Below are 15,531 nucleotides of genomic sequence, written 5' to 3' on the forward strand. Positions count from 1 at the left end.
GGCGTGCAGCTAAGTCGTTCAGACCGGTATGGCCCCTGATGCAGGATGAACGAGACTCAGGTCGATGTCGCCGACACAGGAAGAACACGGCAGAGAGTCAGACGTCATTTCATGTTCATGCTCGACCGGTGTGTATGGCGCCCTTTTAGATTCTACCCAACCAGAATGAGAAATATCATCATTTCTCGGAGTGCGCCGTTCTCGATTACACTTGGCATTCATTTTCCTGAGTAGCTATGCCATCTTATTGCCTTCCTCAGCGAGGCAAGTGGTGCACAGCATGGAGGTCGTCTATATGGTCCGGGCTTCAGCAGGTACCGGAAGCAACAACACAGTATTAAGGATTCGTCGCTTGCCATGAGCAACGACCAGACCACCCGTTGCCGCCGTTCAGGCTCTCTCGAGCCTCTCCAGGCTCTGACACTCTGCCTGGCCCCGACCGGCTTCGCGTCTGAGACTGGTGAAGAACATTTGAAAGTTGAGGCCCCCCGAGTCCGCCCCAACGTGGGCTCGAGCCGTGCCTCGACCCGCCATTTGGCCCAGATTGAGCGATCTTCCGCCGGGGGCGCCGCAGGGCACCATTTTGATTGGCCTCTTCTGGGAACCACACTCTTATCCCTGCATGTTTCTTAGGCGGCTCCAACGCAGCTGCAAGAGCTTCCACGGTCGAATTTGGTGAGTATATACCGGACCAGCTGTCCAGCCTGATGAACTGAAGATGTTCGCGTTCCTTTTGAAGCCTGGCCTGAGCCATTTGTATACTTTATTGTTATTTGCCGGGTGATTGCTGTTTCAGTGTGCCTACCGATCAGGCATTCACACCACCACTGTCCGCAATGAAGTGGCATATCGAGCACTTTCAGCAGTTGCGCCTCGATCTCGTGTCGCTGTTAGCTGTGCTGGGTGAGGGCTCAGTCACTCGAACAGCCCAGGCGAGCAGTATCTCCTGGTGGTCTTGTCTTCCAAGACTGCTCCCAGCTCCGCAAGCACTTCTATTCCACGAACGACCAGAACGGCTGCCAGTCTTTCCGGGCATTGTCGCCGGCGCTTACAGCGGAAATGTTCGAAAGCAAATCAATTTCTTCGCATACCTCCTGCATGGCGATAGCCCGCTCCCTTATCGCGTTGAGTTCATCAAGGTCGAGCGTGTTGGGCCCAAGGGGGTCCGATCCTTTCACTTCCACCAACATGGGCCACTCAAATTTGTCATGGTCCTCAGCTTCTTCATGAGCATCGCTTTACTAGGATGGGTCATCTCGGAAGACGACGGCTTTGGCTTGCTGGCTCTTGTCACTTTGTCCTCCATCAGCGCCTTGATCAGCTTTGGAACACACTGGTCCTTGGGGAGGTCATTCCAAGAACCCGAGCCTGAGAAAGACAAAGCTCGCGAGAACGCTCTGCCAACATCGGACATTGTCCTCTACTACCCGAATGGGGCCATCCGGGTCGTCTCGACAACGGAGAAGATAGCCCGACTTTACTTTGAGCACGAATCATGCGATTATTACCTTGGAGACTTCCGATACCGCGCTGTTGCCTTCTTTGCAACACTCTTGCTGATGGCTGGGGTGATTTGTCTTGCCAATGCACAACCTCGCACCCAAGTTGCATTTGCGTTGGCATATGTGATCATCAACGGTCTTTACTGGGCCGTCTCTTCTTTGAAGCCACAACATCATTGGCGCCATCAATATCTGGTCGAAAAGAAGGCTTTCAAGATCCGGCCCGGTAGAATACCCACTTTGCAGAAGCTCAAAGGGGAAAAGGAGAAGAAGACACTACCCTGGTTGCTGTTCTTGACTAAGTGCTGGCAGCAGGTCAGCACGCCACATCCGGCACGTCTGAAAGAGTCGGAGGACGATTACCTCGAGGAATATCGAAACATGACGACTGCGTTGTGGGCTGCCATCTTCCTTACAGGAACTTCACAGTGGCTGAATGAGTCCACATCAATTGCTCCCATGAACGACGCCTGGAAGGATTGGGTACGAAAGGCGGACGACCAAGTCCGTGGCAAAGAAAGGCCCGAAGTTCATGCCATCCGCGCAAACGATAGCATCCGTGTCGACATGAAGAAGCAATCGGGGGAACTAGTGTTTCCAGACGTTTGGCAATGGGATTTCAAGGGCGAACTGACCAAGAGCTTGCAGGACTACAAATCAACCACCAAAAGACAGCGGCAGCCAGTTTTACCAGATGGAGACGAACAGGAAAGTGCGTGAATAGGGGAGTACTTACCCAGAAGAGTTGTAAACCTATAGAGCCGTGCGGAAACGTCGTGCCCAGTATAAGCTTCCACTGCAAATGTCCGGCGTGTCACATAGTATGCACTGAGCCTTGAGAAACTCCTCTTAGAATATCGATTACTTTGCAGGTTCCGTGGTTGTTCCTGATGGAGACTTCCCTTCCACCGAGGCTACGTCCCACGACTCCGGCTCTCAAGTTATGGTCCCTCAAGAGCTCGTCCAGACCTCGAAGTGGTGTCAATCCAGTATATTGGACGGACATTAACGTGACAGCTGAGTACAATTGAAGACAATATCAACAAGTTAGCGCAAGCATCGCTCTTGGAACAAGAAGCGAGCTCGATCACGCCTCAGGAAGTTCAGAGCTTCACATCTTCGGCACGGCACGGCACGGCAAAACTTGCAGCCGATTCAGGGCCACATTGCCTGGTCCGTGCGGCCGCAGCTTAGGTCGGACTTTCTTGGAGGAACTGGAGAGAGTCTCGAGATCGGAGAGCTATTCAAACTTCTACCACTCATTCTCATCATTCACACCATTCATTCATCTCGCCTCTTCTACTTCTTCTCGAATCTCTGTGGTAGACAAGATGTCTTTCGCTCGCCAGATGTTTGGCCAAGTGCAGCGTCGAGCTTTCTCGGCGTCTGCTAGGACTGTAAGTAACCTGTAGCTCCGCACTGAGCCCCAAGAAGTGCAGTCCTGTGAATGCGTGCTGACCTTTGTTCCAGAACTCCAAGGTCGCTGTCCTTGGTGCTGCAGGTGGCATCGGCCAGCCTCTGTCGCTCTTGATGAAGCTCAACCCCCGTGTTTCTCAGCTCGCGCTATACGACATCCGTCTAGGACCAGGTCGGTGAAGCAACGCTAGCGCAAGATCAATAGTCTTACAAAGTACAGGTGTTGCCGCCGACATCAGCCACATCAACACCAAGTCTACCGTCAAGGGATACGATCCAACCCCGTCCGGCCTCCGCGAGTGTCTGCAGGGTGCGGAGATTGTCCTCATCCCGGCCGGTGTCCCCCGCAAGCCTGGCATGACCCGAGACGGTTCGTTCAATGCCCGAGCTTCCAGAAAAATGCTTATCCACTCTAGATCTCTTCAACACCAATGCTAGCATCGTCCGTGACCTCGCCAAGGCCGTCGCAGACGCCTCTCCCGATGCGAACGTGCTGGTCATTTCGAACCCCGTAAGTCGTTTGCGCCTTTTACATCTACCAGGTGGTCTAACAAGCGCCAGGTCAACTCGACGGTCCCCATCTGCGCCGAGATCTTCAAGAGCAAGGGAACCTATAACCCCAAGCGCCTCTTCGGTGTCACCACTCTCGATGTCGTCCGTGCCTCCCGCTTCGTGTCTGAGATCAAGCAGACCGACCCCGCCAATGAGAATATCACCGTGGTTGGTGGTCACTCCGGTGTCACCATCGTGCCCTTGATCTCCCAGTCCGGCCACACCGACATAACCGGCGAGAAGCTCGACAACCTGGTCAACCGCATCCAGTTCGGTGGTGACGAGGTCGTCAAGGCCAAGGACGGCGCTGGCTCAGCCACCCTCTCTATGGCCATGGCTGGTGCCCGCTTCGCCGAGTCTCTTCTCCGTGCCGCTCAGGGTGAGAAGGGTGTCACTGAGCCTACTTTCGTCGATTCTCCTCTGTACAAGGACCAGGGCGTTGACTTCTTCGCTTCTCAGGTCGAGCTCGGCCCCAACGGTGTCGAGAAGATCAACCCTGTTGGCAAGCTCACCCCTCATGAGGAGCAGCTTCTGCAGGCCTGCTTGGGCGACCTGAAGAAGAACATTCAGAAGGGTGTTGACTTTGTCAAGGCTAACCCATAAAGGATTGGCAAGTACCAACAAGGATCAAGTTCGCCTGCCGCAATCAAAAGAATCTGGAAAGATTTTCGCGTCAGTCACATCAGTCGACCAATTGGTAGTGCTGGCGAATAGCCGGTGACTCAAGTGTACAGTATGGGGGCAGCTCCGGCGATTTGAGCGTTGAGTAGGTCCCAAAGAGTTTTTGGCGTCTAATCAATTCAATAGCTTGATCTGAAATCAGACCTCATTGCGACTGATCACCTTGATCTATCACAGCCAAACGCCCCAGTATGTTCTTGCCGTGACATCCATCTCTTCAATCAGTGATTACTACCTTCGCACTACGAGCTTGAGCTTTTAGACTGCCTACTATCGACAGTGCCTCTCCCAGCCTTGAATACAATGTAAATGCCTCCACCGTACTACACATCCACTACACTACCAGTGGCCCCAAAAGACACCTTTATGTCCAACCAAAAGGGGCCTGAAGACCTCGCATCCCACCGTAGCTGTCCAGCCAACCCTGTCACAGCGCAGCACTCATTCAGATACACAACACTGGGTTTGGGAAGCTCAGTCCCCATTCGCCAGTGGCGAGCTGCACTTCGCTTTTCCCCTGTGCTGCCAATGGTCCCAACTGGCACTTTACTTTGTGTTAGTGGTCGAGAGCAGGCAGTGAGCGCTGTACTTCTGCCGCCTGGCTGCAAGCTCGCTGGCTCGCTTAGGGATCAAGCGAGGCCTACCGTGCTCTCGAGATCGGGGTGGGGGCCTGGCCATGTCATTCATGTCAGCAGGACCTCGTACACCGGATGGGAGAAGCTCGCGACTTGTGTTCAGAAGTGATTTGGGCTTGCGGCGCTTTACGAAATCTGATATGCAGATGTGTTGATTTCTGCTCTGTCACTGACTTGATCTTGTAGGCCGGCCTTGGAAGAAGGACAGCTTTGAGGCTCGTTCCGGTCTGCTTGAAGGTCTCGCCGCATGCCTGGCCATATAGATATAGCGCCCGCCGGCCCACGGCAACGTGTCGACACACATCATCCACGACCACCTTCAGCCCGAACAACCGCCATCCCTCGCCACCCTGGAAAGCCCCGCCTACGTGCCTGGGCACCGAAAAAGCGTTCCGGTTGGTAAGTCGCCAGCCATCTACTAAGCAGTGGTTTCATCTGCACACAGAGACTAATATCCTCTCTTTCGATTCAACAGCGACTCTTGCAAACGCAAACGCGTCAAATGCGACGAGCAAAAGCCCGTCTGCGCACGCTGTAGTCGTGCTCGGGTCGAATGTCGTTACAACCCGCCGAAGACATGGCATTTTGGCGAGTGCAAGCCAGAGAAAGCACTACCAACCTCATCTGGTGCAGATGCAGCACTGCGCGACGACCAGGACTTCTTCAGAAAGGTGCTCGCATCTACTCCCTTTGCTCTTCGGCCTGCGCTGTCAGACTCGCCCTGGTCCGGCTCGTCATATGAGCTTTACATCCACAACTTCACCACGACGGTCGCTCCCAGTATTGCCTGCACGGCACCGTTCCCGTACTTTTGGACAGCTCTGATACCGCAGATTGCGCTTCGCAACAATGACCTGGCACTGCAGCATTGCATGGTCAGTACATGGTATGCTTATCGCGTCTTCAACGGAGATTCGTGCAGTCTTGGGCCGGTCCTGCGGTGGTGCAATAGTGCGGTCAAGGCTTGGATCAACAGTGGCCAGAAGGTCGTGCCCGCCATGGTCATGAGTAGACTCCTAGGTATGGCCATGTTGGCAATTGGGGAGTGGGATGATGCGCGGCTGCATAGAGCGTCCAATGTGCGCATTTACGAAGAGGTGCTGGAGGACCTGCAGGCAGACGCAACTGAGAGGGAAGTGGCCCTACTGATGAAGAAAATGAATATTGGTGTGCAAGAGTGGTACTTGGATCGGCAGGAGCTCTCAGCTCCAGAGCATGTGGATAACAGATATCCAAGGCTGTTCGATGGTCTGAGAATCCAGCATGAGAGCTTCAATGATTGGTTCTTTAAATTTGACAAGGGTGTGTGGCAAGATCTAGGCGTGGCCAGCACATTCTGCATGATGACTGCGCACGGGACATTGAATGGAGCCTGGGCCAGGTGTATTGCACCGGATGAGGAGCAGTTGCCATATGGATATGCGTGTATGCAGGTATACGAGCAGGTCAAGGTGACCAGGGAGGGCCATCCAGTGACAGCAAAGGCAGAGCGGACTGCGTTTGCAGAGCTGAGTGCGTCAATGGACGAGTTGATAAGTGAGCGTGAAGCATACGTGGGGAATTCAGCGAAACTGCAGAGACGGCTTAACCGCGTGAAGGAGGCGTTCGTAACAGAGGCATTCATATTGATTGAATTGCATGAGGAGGGGGATCAGCTGAACGGTGGGAGTAAGTGGAAGTAACCCGGATAGACAAACCGGTGAAGGCTTCTGAGTGGGTGCGAGCGCGGAGGAAGCTAACAAGGAAAGGATTGCAACAACACGGTGTATAAGTTAGGACAAGACAAGGCTGGAGTTCAACCGCAAGTCTGAAAAGGTGCGCTGGTTGTACGACACCATTGTTTATCAAGCAAGGGTGCCTGTCACGAAGTTTCCTGCCGCACTTCTCATTCTCCGTGATCTTGTTTACCGGATGACGTGCCCTTAGCCGAAGATCTTGGGGATGAACTTGGGCGTTGTCTCCTTCCACTTCTTGTAGTCGGCTCGGTCGCCGTACCTCTTGTCGTACTTGCTCTCACTCAGAGGCACACCAGAGACCTTGAGGAGTAGGAAAGTTACAAATGCTGGGCTGACGCCCGCACTGAGTAGCGCGATGATCTTACCGGTGAGTCCACCAGCCAACGCCATTCCAGCAATACCAGCATTCGAAGACAAAACTCCGGCCGATAGAGTGGCGATGCCAGTCCAGAGAGTGCTCTCCCCGAAATAGTTTGGATGACGACTCTTGCTCCAAAGACCACGGGTTAGGAAGTCCTCGTCGTGCTTCTTCGCCTTCTTCTCCTCGACCCAGGTGCTCTTTTGGCGATCAGCAGTCACTTCAAAGGACAAGCCTCCGATATAGAGCAGAATTCCAATAACGTCAGTGACAGCCACGGCACCACCGAGTGAAGCGAAGGTCCCAGCAGGCAGGGAATTGATGGCCATTACAGGCAATAGACATAGTGAGACCCATGTGGCCTGGGCGAGAAAGGCAACCGCAAACTTTGGTGGTGAGTTCCGGATGTTCTTGAAGCGAGAATCCTCTCCATCTTGCAAGATGCGCTGGAAGAGGTACGAACCAACTTTGAGGGTTAGCAATAGGTGGCAAGACCACCACTGGAAAACTTACGTCTGGAAGCCCATACACTGACCGCAGCGCTGAGCACGACCTGTCTCCAATTGAATCCATGTGGGCCTCCAGTGCCGCGTAGAGCGTCTGCCAGACTAGGCCACGCTGGGGCTGCCTTGCCAGCAAGTGCAGCAGCAGATCGGGCCCGCAAGGCTGGAAGGTACAAGCTTAGGGCCGTGCATGAAAGGTATGTCAGGGAGCCGGAAAGATCATAGAAGCGCTCGGACTGGAGAATGATTGATGGGATTGCGACTGCTGCTTGTAGTCCATATGCCAGACCAATACTGGGAACAAGGGTGCGAAGGAAAGGGTTGCGGAAGTTGGTTGCAGCGAGTAAAGTGTTTAGAATGGGCATCGTTGTTGGCGTGCGTGGATGGCTTTTGCACAGGATATGGGTGAGCGTGAATTGAGTCTATTGAGGTCTACTCTGTATGTATATACACAACCTCGATTTGCACGTGCACTCAACCAGCCCATCCCAGGCTCTCGAATACATGTGTCGCTGTTGACGGTGCAAACAGAGTTCAAGGTGAGGTCATGATTGGCGGAGAAGATTCATCCGGCTCCGAGCCAACGTCCCGCACGCTTTTCGATCTGCAGATATTCTTCGATCACCTATCTCAGTCGTTCTTTGCGTCGTATCGTCGGAGTGCTACGGGCCCGAGGTGCCTTGTGTCGCTCAGATGGACGACTACGCTGTTCCGGGAGCCTTCCCATCGGGCGCAGAGGAGACAGAGCAACCTTCTGTACATCGTGCACCCAAGAAGAGATTCGTTGGGCGACGCACCCTTGAGGCGCAAACGAAATCCAAACAAGATGCTAATGGCAGTGTCGAAGAGACGACGGCGATTGTCCAGAGCAGTAAGTCGCGCATCATCTTCGGCGACAAGCACTGACTTTATCTGCAGCAAAGCGACGTCCTCGTGTTCTGAACCAGATCCCGGCAGAGATTCTCGAGGATCCTGACATTAATGCCGCCATTGCCTTGCTGCCTCCAAATTATGCCTTCGAGATACACAAAACAATCCACCGCATTCGCAGTCTGCAGGCCAAAAGAGTCGCGTTGCAAATGCCGGAAGGTTTGCTCATGTTTGCCACCACCATATCCGATATCTTGACTCAGTTCTGTCCGGGAACCGAGACCTTGATCATGGGCGATGTGACGTACGGCGCCTGCTGTATAGATGATTATACTGCGAGTGCACTGGGCTGCGATCTCCTGGTCCATTATGCCCACAGTTGCCTCATTCCGGTGTCCGCTTCCAAGATCGCCACGCTTTACATCTTTGTGGACATCACAATCGATACCAATCATCTGGTGAAAACGCTAGCTCGCAACATCTCTCCAGGTAAGACCATTGCTATGGTGGGTACCATCCAATTTAATTCGACTCTCCACAATGTCGGCCCTGCTCTTGAAGCCGAGGGCCTCAAAGTGGTTGTGCCTCAAATAGCACCACTGAGCAAAGGCGAGATTCTAGGTTGCACTGCTCCTAAGCTTTCTCCAGATGCAGAGGTGGACCTGATCATCTATCTGGGTGACGGACGCTTCCATCTGGAAGCTGCCATGATCGCCAATCCTGACATTCCTGCCTACCGCTATGATCCATACTCACGCAAGCTGACCCGCGAGACCTACTCGCATGACGAGATGCTCGATATGCGTTCATCTGCAATTGCTACAGCCAAGAAAGCGAAGAAGTGGGGATTGATTCTGGGCGCGCTCGGTCGGCAAGGCAATCCGCACACTCTGACCATGATTGAGAATCAGCTGCAACGGCAGGGCATCCCTTCCGTAAATTTGCTGCTGAGCGAAATCTTTCCTGGGAAGCTGGCTTTGTTCGACGATGTTGAATGCTGGGTCCAGGTTGCTTGTCCGCGGCTCAGCATCGATTGGGGATATGCTTTTTCTCGGCCATTGTTGACACCGTATGAGGCGCTTGTGGTGTTGGGTAGCCAGCAAAGCTGGGAGCAAGGAGACGGCACGTATCCTGTGGACTTCTACGCCAATAATGGACTCGGCAGGACAACAAAAAAGCTAGCTGCACAGGTGAGCGCAGCGGCCTGAGGGACTGTTCTTTCGGCTGAAAGTAGCGAAGCTACTTTCCCCTGCAACCTCGATCAGCAGCCTACGCAGCAAAGCCCAGAAGCTGGGGTGCCAACCATGAAATATGCGAGGCATAAGGCAGCATGCTGCTACGCAAAAGATATGCCACGCATCGATCTATGGCTACCCGCGCATGGTGAAGTTTGCCTTACCCCCATCGGGCTGTGACAGCGCCTTTCGAATGGCGGAACACAGGAGTCGAGTGCAGTCTATCCTGCCAAGCGACTACCAGGCGTGGCCTATAGGAGGGATCCAAAGAACTGGGAGAGGAGGGACCAAGTTGTCACCGACGCTGAGGGGACTAGGAATGGCCATGGTGTTTACTTGTACCATGGCAAAGCCACAAGCGACGAGCCTTCCTTAAGAAATACGGGCCAGCGCCATGCGGAGCAAAGAGAATGTCCGGGGGGAAGTTCGGGGGGGCGACAGCTCTTTAGGAGAACAGAGCCTCCCTATGGAGGAAACTGTCGAAAACGGCCGAGATAGCCATCGCAGCTTCTTGGAAGCAACTATAGACTAAAGTCGGGCTTTCAGATTGTCAAAGTCCCATATCTCTTGGGTGGTCCAGGCTATTGGCACAGCCGCTGCACATCCTACGGACAGGACAGCAGCTCATGACCTTACCTATCGTGCGGAGCGAGTCCACCGAAATAGACGTGAAGCGTTTTCGCATACCGTGAGGTGTTCCGGACGGCATCGGTGAATGATATCCGTACTTCACCCCCAACAGTTCCAGCCGGCTGCGGCGGATGTCTAAACATGCACGTTCGAGGCACGCGTAGCTTAAATGCACTCAGGTACCGGCAACAGTGGTAATCAACCTCATCCTCAAAAACAGCAAAGTCCAGGAAAGAACGCTCAGCAACCTCACAGTCTAACAAAATGAACGAGCAATGCAAAAGAAATCCGAGATCCCTTCCCGCTACCACCACCCAGTCCGAAACTCCCCTGGCCGCCCTCCACCGCAGTTCCCGAGCCGAACTCCCCCCCAGCCGGCCGGTCCGCCTAACGTCCCTCCCCGAAACAAGCAACTCACCTTCCCGATTCTGTCCAAATTCTCAACTTCCATCGTCCAACTTCGGCTCAGCAGCCCCCTGGAACCGAAAACCCCCCAGCACAACTTCGACAGAATTCCCGAGCTGGGGCGGCTGGGCCGTTTTCCGAAAAACACCTTTTTACTTGATTATGCAGTACCGTATGGAATACACGAACCGGTTCGGAAACAGCAGAAAAGAGAGTATGATGAAAAGCCGCTTCCGTGTCTGCGTCCAGTCGCCTTTCCGCTTGGGGAGGGAGCCGACCGCAGCCCTTTTTCCGGCTTCCTTTTTTTTCCTTTCTTATAAGAGTGGTAAGTTACCTGCCCTTCTGAGAAGTGTGAGAAGGGTTTCGATGGGCGCCGTTTCGGCATCTTTGCGGGCCGCGGTCGGGAGGCTCGGTAACTACGGATATCTACTGTAACCTGGCGTTCTGTTCACTACATAGTAGTGTCCAGTCACGGGTATCGAGCAATACAGCACAACAAAGGGCGTAGATAGATTACGGTAGATATCGGTGAGGCAGTACCGCTTGGCTGCTCGCTGCTCACTGTCGCTGTCACCGTCGCTGTGCGCTGTGCGCTGCTTGCATCGTCGTGACTCTTCACCTAAGGCCCGGCCGGTTCGGCAGCACCAATTCGCCAACCGCCAAACGCAACACGGTAGCGCGGCTACGAGTACGGAGTATCGGCTCGGCTATAACCCGATCCCTACACAGTATACGGATATTCTGTTCCCATGCTACGTTTACCAGTCACCAGTATCGAGTATTCACCTGTATGTACCAGTAAACCCCGGTCATCCCTCCATCCATCCATAGCCAGCTCAAGACCGCGCCACGTGTCCAAACCCCTCGGGTCCGGCCCCTTCCAGCCCCAACGCGTGGGAACGATGAGCTGGTCATGCCACGCCATGTCATGTTATGTCATGTCACTCCATCGTATCGAACATCACTGACCAGGTAACTCCGTACTGCCCTGCCCTGGGTTTCGGCACCGTCGGCTTCCGCATCAGGAAGGCGGGTTGCTTCTTTGAGGCTGTAAGAGAGGTACGGTGCGCGCGAGTCGGGAAGAGGCCGCCGCTTTTTGGCGCGAGGTTCCGAACCGAACGGAGGGGAGTTGTCGGAAGTCGGGGGGGTGGGGGCGGGTGGTCGGCTTGGGGGGTGCCGGTGCTGTTGGTGGTGGTGTTTCGGGGATCTTTGTGGTGTGTGTGGTGTGAGGTGTGGGGGTTTTGTGTCGGGATGGGGAGGAGGATGAGGAACAGGAAAATTGGTGGTCGGTCGGGGAGTGAGGCTAGGTTTTGTGTGTATGTACAGAGTATCTGGTGTGCGGGATGAAGTGGCGACTGAGTGCGGTCCCTTACATGCGGAATGGTACAGAGTATCGCACAGAGAGTGCGATTACATGCCCTGTGGCAACGAAGTGAAACAGTCTTGACGAGGTAAGAAAATCGTTGTTTTATTCCTAATACAGAAAGGTGCAAGCACCTTATGCTGTGAATTGTGTTCGATGCCGTCCATAGGCACATGCATATATACCAGACCCCTTGCCGGCCAAAATGCTTCTCCGAGACTGCGCGTGCGCCTTTATGCTTTCATATCATTACAGCCTGCCATATGTTCCTCTCCAGCCGCATGCAACGCAAAAAGGTGCGGAGGTCAATGGCATTCCTAAAAGGGTAGCGAATAATATTCGCTTAGAGCAGAGCAGCGGCGCCAAGACCAGCCGCGACAAGCATAGCAGGCATGCCGGTGATCATGGCCGCACCGTCATCAGAGTCGGTCGAGGTACCGTCCGCCGTAGCGGCACTGGCACGCGATGACACCGAGCTAGTGATAGAGCTGAAGTCCGAGGCGAGGCTTGAGGTGACAGAGCCAACGGCACCGGTTCCCGCGGTGGCGGCAGAAGAAGCACCAGAGACGGCAGAGCTGGCGGCGGATTCGACGGCGCTGGCGCCCTCAGTGGCGATCGAGGCGGCACCGTCGGTGATGGTGGAGACGACGCCGCTGGCATCAGTCACGACTGAGGCCGCGCCAGAGGCGATTTCGGTTGCGACGCTGCCGGCACCCGAGGCAATCTCGGTGGCGACGCTGGCGACGTCACTGGGAACGCCGCCGACGGCAGAGGTGATCTCGGAGAGGACATCGTCAACCTGAGCGTAGGCTAGAGCGGCGAGGCCGGCGGCAACGAATGCGTACTTCATTTTGAAAAGGTGGTTGTGATTGTGCTTGAACGATTGGCTATTGTGTGAGGACGTAGTAGTCGAAAGAAGGTTTGATTATACAGTGGAAAGGGAAAGTGTAATGTTGTCACAGTGTTGGAGTGGTACTGGTGGTGTGAGAGAACAGATAACGGCGACTGAGCTGAGGACCGGGACCATTATATCACTCGACGACCTTGAGGAACTATCCGTATCGAGAAACAGAAAGCACCGCGGATCCAAGCGGGCAAGGTTCCTGAGGCGAAGCGAAGGGGCGCCTTGGCGCAATTACGTAGGCAGCGGAGAGACAAGTCTTGTTCGTCGTGGGCAGCAGTGACGAATGCAGCTGCACAGCGCGGCTACCCACCAGTCCCGCAGACGCGGCCGTACCTGCTAAGCCCTGAAGGCCAGCAAGGAGAGGCTGAGCGCAAGGAATCAGTTCAGGCCCGTGGCCACTCATCTCTGCTCGCGAGAGATCCGCAATGGCAAATGTCATAACACTGAGCCGATCTGAGCTGCGTCCCCCCTGATGATCGTGGCTGGGTCTGCGGGTGCAGATCAAACGCCTTGGCAATTAAATTTAGGACTGGCTGCAGTTGAGGCTGATCGCTGATGATGCTCATCCCTCCACATTCGGCCCGGTGCAACCGGGCAACCCTCCAAACGAGCGAGGCTTCTGCCAGCTTTGTCCAGGCCAACAACGCTTGGCTGTGTCGGAGGTTTTACCCCGGTACCTGCATACGACTGATACGATGGCGTCGACAACTCATGAGACGCTTCCAGGCCGTTATTGATCTGGGACTACGGTATGGCAGACTGGCTTCCGAAGTCTAGTTCTTGGTCCTGCAGAAGCCCGCTGTGGGTTGCAGACCGCGGGACCTCAATTGCCGCGGCTGGACTTTGACATCGTTGGGTCGCTTACTAGTAGGATTCCAATATACGTACAGGCTACACTAAAATGGGGAAACAAAATAGCGATGACGTTAATTGCTTCTCAGGATAACATACTCCGTGCTTGCACAAGTTTCGATCATGGGTGGCCTTTCGTCTCAGGCTGTCACAATTGATTGGCGTTCAGTGCTTGGACATACGGTTGCAAACAGGAGAGTACAAGTTGTACAGGCCATTTGATGTCTCGGACAGTGTTGATGTTTCCCTCGTGGTGACCATATTCGCAGAACAGGTTTACGCCCTCTACATATCCAGTCTGGCTAGAGTGGCTTTACCGGCCCTGCTGTCGTTGGGCTTGCCGATTTCTCCGGTAATCCAACGGCCAATCTCCGCCATCTTGACAATATCGATACCAGTCTCACAGCCTAGACTGTGCAATAGGTGCAGCAAATCCTCTGTGGCCACGTTGCCGGTGGCTCCCTTGCTGTGAGGTAGTGAGTATTCATCCGCCAAGCCAAGCCGATACCATGAACTCACCTGTAAGGACATCCTCCCAGACCCCCAACACTACTATCAAATATCCGCACCCCGTGCTCCAGGCCGACCACCGTATTCACCAATGCCTGACCGTAGGTGTCGTGAAAGTGCAGCGCCAGATCTTCATTGAGGATACCCGCCTCTTTAAGCGTCTGCAATAACTTCCTCGTCTTCGGCGCCGTACCCATGCCCGTCGTATCCGCCACACTGACCTCGTCACAGCCCATCTCCAACAACGTCGCCGTCAGCTCGGCCACCTTGTGCGGATCGGTGTCTGGGCCCTCGTACGGACACCCCAGCGCAACACTCACATATCCGCGCACCCGTATCCCGTGCTGGCGCGCCAGCTCCATGATAGGCTTGCACCGCTCCATACTCTCCGCAATTCCGCAGTTCGTATTCTTCTGACTGAACGTCTCCGTCGCCGCCGCGAACAGCGAGATCTCACTCGTATTCGCCTGCGACGCCTGCACCGGCGGCTCCGAACTCATCGCGTTCGGATCCTCCGTCGATGTAATGGGGCCCTGACCGCTCTCCTGCTCCGGGTGTGGACTCGGTGGCGGCGTCGGGTACGCGTCCGCAGCACCTCCCGACCCTTTGCCCTTCGACTGCAGCACCTTAATCATGTTCTCCAGACCCCGCACATTGGGGACCAAGTAGTTATAGTGCACGGCCTTCGGCGCCGGTGGCGGCTGTGCCAGGATGCTTTCCAGGATCTCTGATGTAGACGCCATCTGCGGCACCCATTTCGCGGGCACGAAGCTGCCGGCTTCGATGTGCGTAACGCCCGTCTGCACCAGGCGTGAGATGAGGTCGAGCTTGGTGGGCAGCGGGATCGATGTCTTCTCGTTCTGCAGCCCGTCGCGAGGACCGACTTCCACTATTCTTACATGGTCGGCGAGGGCGGCGCGCGTGGTGCTGAAGGTGCGTGGTCGAGGAGGGTGGGGCCGAGGTAGTAGTGCCTGGTGGCGGAGGAGGCGTGCTGGTTTCATGGTTGCGGGCGGTGGAAGGCCACCATAGCCGGGCTTCGAGCTGCCAGGTGGTGATGTAGAACTAGATTGAAGCTACAGAGCCCCGAGGTCGCTGCGGTCTCGGTGGTGTGAATCCTGGGGAAGAGGCAGACCACCGATCGGAGGACCAAGAACGAGTGTAGTGCGGTGACTTGGAGCTCCCGCTGTTGGAGAAACCCCCAGTCTCGCTGAGGGGGAGGCAAAATCACATCGACGCGTGTCCAACACTCGTCTTGCTCAAATCTCGAAAAGTTACGGTATACTTGCGTATGGAAGATTGCGTTGCTTTCTTTTTCATGGACTCTGACAGCTGAACACAACGCGTTCAACCACGCGTACCGACTACGCCTTGATTGCGAA

At 54.8% G+C, this 15,531-nt stretch overlaps 7 protein-coding genes across 7 annotated transcripts; 4 read left to right on the forward strand and 3 right to left on the reverse strand.

Moving 5' to 3' along the window:
• Positions 1-836: 836 nt before the first annotated feature.
• HMPREF1541_07275 (uncharacterized protein) lies at positions 837-2,222 on the forward strand (the record flags this gene model as incomplete). The annotated part of the gene is made up of 1 exon (XM_008721599.1): positions 837-2,222. The coding sequence occupies one exon, from the start codon at positions 837-839 to the stop codon at positions 2,220-2,222; it is 1,386 nt and encodes a 461-aa protein (XP_008719821.1).
• Positions 2,223-2,833: 611 nt separating this feature from the next.
• HMPREF1541_07276 (malate dehydrogenase, NAD-dependent) lies at positions 2,834-4,073 on the forward strand (the record flags this gene model as incomplete). The annotated part of the gene is made up of 5 exons (XM_008721600.1): positions 2,834-2,899; positions 2,973-3,090; positions 3,139-3,288; positions 3,335-3,429; positions 3,480-4,073. The coding sequence occupies 5 exons, from the start codon at positions 2,834-2,836 to the stop codon at positions 4,071-4,073; spliced, it is 1,023 nt and encodes a 340-aa protein (XP_008719822.1).
• A 1,711-nt stretch (positions 4,074-5,784) lies between these two features.
• On the forward strand, positions 5,785-6,468 carry HMPREF1541_07277 (uncharacterized protein; the record flags this gene model as incomplete). The annotated part of the gene is made up of 1 exon (XM_008721601.1): positions 5,785-6,468. The coding sequence occupies one exon, from the start codon at positions 5,785-5,787 to the stop codon at positions 6,466-6,468; it is 684 nt and encodes a 227-aa protein (XP_008719823.1).
• Positions 6,469-6,708: 240 nt separating this feature from the next.
• Positions 6,709-7,748, reverse strand: HMPREF1541_07278 (uncharacterized protein; the record flags this gene model as incomplete). Its single annotated transcript, XM_008721602.1, has 2 exons — positions 6,709-7,346; positions 7,394-7,748. 2 exons carry the CDS (start codon positions 7,746-7,748, stop codon positions 6,709-6,711), a joined length of 993 nt encoding a protein of 330 aa, XP_008719824.1.
• A 328-nt stretch (positions 7,749-8,076) lies between these two features.
• HMPREF1541_07279 (diphthamide biosynthesis protein 1) lies at positions 8,077-9,461 on the forward strand (the record flags this gene model as incomplete). The annotated part of the gene is made up of 2 exons (XM_008721603.1): positions 8,077-8,254; positions 8,302-9,461. The coding sequence occupies 2 exons, from the start codon at positions 8,077-8,079 to the stop codon at positions 9,459-9,461; spliced, it is 1,338 nt and encodes a 445-aa protein (XP_008719825.1).
• A 2,768-nt stretch (positions 9,462-12,229) lies between these two features.
• On the reverse strand, positions 12,230-12,736 carry HMPREF1541_07280 (uncharacterized protein; the record flags this gene model as incomplete). Its single annotated transcript, XM_008721604.1, has 1 exon — positions 12,230-12,736. One exon carries the CDS (start codon positions 12,734-12,736, stop codon positions 12,230-12,232), a length of 507 nt encoding a protein of 168 aa, XP_008719826.1.
• A 1,191-nt stretch (positions 12,737-13,927) lies between these two features.
• Positions 13,928-15,153, reverse strand: HMPREF1541_07281 (uncharacterized protein; the record flags this gene model as incomplete). The annotated part of the gene is made up of 2 exons (XM_008721605.1): positions 13,928-14,108; positions 14,162-15,153. 2 exons carry the CDS (start codon positions 15,151-15,153, stop codon positions 13,928-13,930), a joined length of 1,173 nt encoding a protein of 390 aa, XP_008719827.1.
• Positions 15,154-15,531: the final 378 nt, after the last annotated feature.

This window comes from Cyphellophora europaea (genome assembly GCF_000365145.1).
Source record: "Cyphellophora europaea CBS 101466 unplaced genomic scaffold supercont1.7, whole genome shotgun sequence".
In the NCBI taxonomy this organism is placed as follows: domain Eukaryota; kingdom Fungi; phylum Ascomycota; class Eurotiomycetes; order Chaetothyriales; family Cyphellophoraceae; genus Cyphellophora; species Cyphellophora europaea.